This window comes from Mustela nigripes, chromosome 15 (assembly GCF_022355385.1).
Source record: "Mustela nigripes isolate SB6536 chromosome 15, MUSNIG.SB6536, whole genome shotgun sequence".
Lineage (NCBI taxonomy): Eukaryota > Metazoa > Chordata > Mammalia > Carnivora > Mustelidae > Mustela > Mustela nigripes.
In genome coordinates this window covers 53,227,131-53,231,623 of record NC_081571.1, presented here as the reverse complement: position 1 = coordinate 53,231,623, position 4,493 = coordinate 53,227,131, and the positions used below count along the sequence as shown (strand labels likewise).

The 4,493-nt window shown below is 36.6% G+C and overlaps 1 protein-coding gene across 1 annotated transcript in view; it reads left to right on the top strand.

Moving 5' to 3' along the window:
- The first annotated feature begins 353 nt into the window (after window positions 1–353).
- COMMD6 (COMM domain containing 6) overlaps window positions 354–4,493 on the top strand; it is a 5,347-nt gene continuing 1,207 nt past the window's right edge. Inside the window, exon 1 of the mRNA XM_059377436.1 lies at window positions 354–542. Within this exon, the coding sequence (XP_059233419.1) occupies window positions 417–542 (126 nt within the window). The 5' untranslated portion in view covers window positions 354–416. The remainder of the gene's footprint in view (window positions 543–4,493) is intronic.

The following is a 4,493-nucleotide window of genomic DNA, read 5'->3' as shown; positions in this document are numbered from 1 at the left end:
AGAAAGCATATATGGAACAGGAGAGTGAGGTGAGAGAGGCTACAAAGCATTTGTGGTCCCATTAAATGCAGGAGCAAAATGAAGGGAAAACCAGAAGTCGTACCACATCTTCCTTCTACTTCCATTGTACATCTGGTAAAGATGGATGTGTGTGTGTTTTATTGTAATGATGACGGTGTTGTTTTCCAACTCTGTTTCTATCCCATATTGCCTCTCTCCCATTTTCATTTGATTATTGTTCCCCTAGCAATATTAAAATGAAGATATTTTCTTTTACTGTGACTGGCACTGAAACTAAAAGTTCAGTGTGAGAGCAGTAAAATTGAATAAATATCTGCATTCATGGCAGTGTTATTACCCATGTATCCTTCTATAATGTTTCATTACAGCTTGTAGATTTTCAGTGGAAGCTGGGTATGGCAGTGAGCTCGGACAGTTGCAGATCTCTTAAGTATCCTTATGTTGCAGTGTTGCTGAAAGTGGCAGATCATTCAGGCCAAGTAAAGAACAAGTCCTTTGAAATGACAATTCCACAATTTCAGGTTTGTGATTTTACTCATTCAATTGTAGTTCATTGTTCTGTAATTGCTAGTAAAGAATGTCTAAAATCTTTCTTAAGGAAAATTGTAATTGTTTTTACTTTCAGTTTTTTTTTTTTAATCAAAGAGAGAGAGGGGGAGAGAGCGAGCACAGGCAGACAGAATGGCAGGCAGAGGCAGAGGGAGAAGCAGGCTCCCTGCTGAGCAAGGAGCCTGATGTGGGACTCGATCCCAGGACGCTGGGATCATGACCTGAGCCGAAGGCAGCTGCTTAACCAACTGAGCCACCCAGGTGTCCCTTACTTTCAGTTTTGATGTGCTTTATATTTATTAGTACACACAAAAGATCTGAACTTGTTTTCTTTGGGAATTTGATAAATTTCACTATTTTCAATATAATGCTGAACTGGTGTACTGTCATAGTTGATCACTTTCACAGTACTCCTCTGTGAATATATTTAGGGAATTTTCATCTTCTTTGGCAGGAGGATGAACTTTGCATTTAACTGTTCTACTCTTATTCTTTTTAGGCTTAATATTTGAGAATGATATCTAAATGAATCTTATCTTTAAACAGAGTTGACCCTGAATTTTCTGACTAAAAATGTTTATAAAATTCTGATCATCATACCAGTTCTTGATAATAGTTTTATCAGCTAGAGATTTGCGTAACTCAGTAGTTTATATGTGGAGTCATCTTATTCATATGATCATTTCTACTGCTTTTCTGTAAGCAAGGAAGAAGAAAAGGGGATGAGTGAAAAATTAGATATTCTTCAAGATATATTCAAGGAAATGTTTTATCATTGACTACTTTAATTGGCCTTAGAGTTTTGTTTTTGTTTGTTTTGATTGCTTGGATACTTAAGACTCCCCACAGTAGTTGGTACTCTAAAAAAACAACCACCAAGTGAATGCAATGGAAATATAATGAGAATTCTTTGTAAAACTAAAAATATATAAAATATAAGAAAAAAAAAATAAAATATATAAGAAAAGCTTCTCATGGGCCAAAGGATGCTTTTGATTTCTTCTTTTACAAACTACACCGTTTCCTTAGCTTTATTGAGGTATAGCTGACAAATAAAAATTGTATATATTTAAGGTATATGATGTGATGTTTTGGTATTATGTGTACATTGTGAAATGATTACCACAATCAAGTTAATTAACATAATCCACCACCTTGTATGGCTACCTTTTTATATGTGTCTGTGTGGTGTCTACTCTCTTAGCAAATTTCAAGTACACAATACATTATTGTTTTTATTATTAACATATAATAGTATTATTTGTTTCAGGGTAAGGTCTGTGATTCATCAGTCTTACACAATACACAGCGCTCACCAAAACACATACCTCCCCAATGTCTGTCACCCAGACACCCCATCCCTCCCATCCCCCTCTATTCCAGCAACCCTCACGTTGTTTCCCGAGATTGAGTCCCTTAATGGTTTGTCTCCCTCTCTGGTTTCATCTTGTTTGATTTTTTCCTCTCTTCCCTTATGATCCTTTGCCTCTTTTCTCAAATTCCACATATCAGTGAGATCATAGGATAATTATCTTTCTCTGGTTGATTTATTTACTTTAGCATAATACCCTCTAGAGTTCCATCCATGTTGTTGCAAATGGCAAGATTTCATTTTTTGATCTATATATATGAACCACATTGTCTTTATCCATTCATCTGTTAATGGACATCTGGGCTCCTTCCATAGTTTGGCTGTTGTGGACATTGCTGCTGTAAACATTGATGTGCAGGTGTCCCTTCAGATCACTACATTTGTATCTTTGGGGTAAATACCCAGTAGTGTGATTGCTGGGTCGTAGAGTAGCTCTATTTTCAACTTTTCGAGGAACCTTCATGCTGTTTTCCAGAGTGGCTGGAGCCACTCCACAATACATTATTATTAACTATAGTCACTATACTATCTATATATTAGGTCTCCAGAACTTATACATCTTTTATAACTGAAAGTTTGTTCTTCTGAACCAACATTTCCTCATTTCTCTTACTCCCCAACCCTGGTAACCACTGTCTACTCTCTTGTTACCAAGAGTTCTACTTTTTAGATCCCACAGATAAGTGAGATCATGCAATATTTATCTGTCTGTGTTTGGCTTACTTCATTTAACATAATGTCCTCCTAATTCATTCATGTTGTCAAAAATAGCAGGATTTCTTTCTTTTTAAGGATGAATGGTATTCTGTTGTGTGTATATATAGAGAGAGACACACACCACATTTTTAAATGCATTCATCTGTCAACATACAGTTAGGTTGTTTCCATATCTTAGCTACTGTGAGTAATGCTGCAAAGAACATGGGAGTGCAGATACCTTTTTGAGGTAGTGATTTTATTTTCTTTGAATATATACACAGAAGGAGGATTGCTGGATCATATGGTAGTTCTGTTTTACAAATTACATTTTAAGGGTTTTTGTTCCCTTAGATTTCTTTCTTTTAAAATAGATACTGCTGTTGGGACGCCTGGGTGGCTCAGTTGGTTAAGGAGCTGCCTTCGGCTCAGGTCATGATCCCAGCGTCCTGGGATCGAGTCCCACATCGGGCTCCTTGCTCAGGCAGCTCTGCCTGCCATTCTGTCTGCCTGTGCTCGCTGTCTCCCCCTCTCTCTGATAAATAAATAAAATCTTTAAAAAAAAATTAAATAGATACTGCTGCTTTCAAACAAAAACCTATGGTCACAGATTCAACATTATTATGCTAAGTAGCATCCTGGAAAGAATTAAGACTTGTCTAAAAGGAAATATAGTATATTATGATATGTGAGTAGCCTTCAATTCAATATAAGGACCAAATCAATTAAAAAAAAACAGGTTTCATGGGGCACCTGGGTGGCTCAGTGGGTTAAAGTCTCTGCCTTCGGCTCAGGTCATGATCCCAGCCAGGGTCCTGGGATCAAGGTCCGCATCAGGCTCTCTGCTCGGCAGGGAGCCTGCTTCCCTTCCCCTCTCTCTGCCTGCCTCTCTGCCTACTTGTGATCTCTGTCTGTCAAATAAAGAAATAAATAAATCTTTAAAAAAAAAAAACCAGCAACAGTTTTCATTCCTTCATATAATTCACAATCTTGGCCCAATTCTTATTTTTTTATATAGCATTCATGCTCTCTGATTCTACCTCTAAGAATTTTTTTTTTCCCTAAAGAAAAGAATCACAAATGGGACACATTTTTTAAAGGTTGTTTTTACATGGCTTTTAACCAAGAACAGAGCAGGACTGAGAGAATAGGGACTTTTTTGAGCTTTTAATTTGTATCTTTCTTGTAGCTGAGATTTTGACCATCAGTATATAGTCTTAATAGTTTTTACATCTGGCTTCATTATATATAAACTAAAATGAAATATATATACTTTTAAGTAGCAAAGAGAATTAAGACCAAATAAGAAGGAAATGCAGATATGTAAATCATTAGAGCATATCCTAATTGCTGAGGTTAAGTTTCAGATTTGCCTCCTAGTTCCTAGCAGGTAGAGAAGAAAGGAAAACAATTTGTTTACTTCCTCTCTTGGAGATGTGGGAGATGGGAAAAAAGATGATTTTTATAGGAGAACAAACATACCAGCTAATTTTTAAATGAAAGGAAACTATCCTTTTACTATATAAGTCATTATCAGTATTGGGTCTTTTTTTTTTTTCTTTTAAGATTTTTAAAAATTTATTTGAGAGAAAGAGAGACAGAAATAGTGACAGAGAGCATGAGTGGAGAGAAGAAGGAGAAGGAGGCTCCTCGCCAAGAAGGGAGCTGAGCTTCAGGTGCTATCCTAGGACTCAGGACCATGACCAGAGCCAAAGGCAGATGCTAACCTACTGAGCCACCCAGGTGCCCTAGTATTTATTGGGTCTTTCTTTCTTTTTTTTTTTTTTAAAGATTTTATTTATTTATTTGACAGAGAACACAAGTAGGCAGAGAGGCAGGCAGAGAGAGAGAGAGC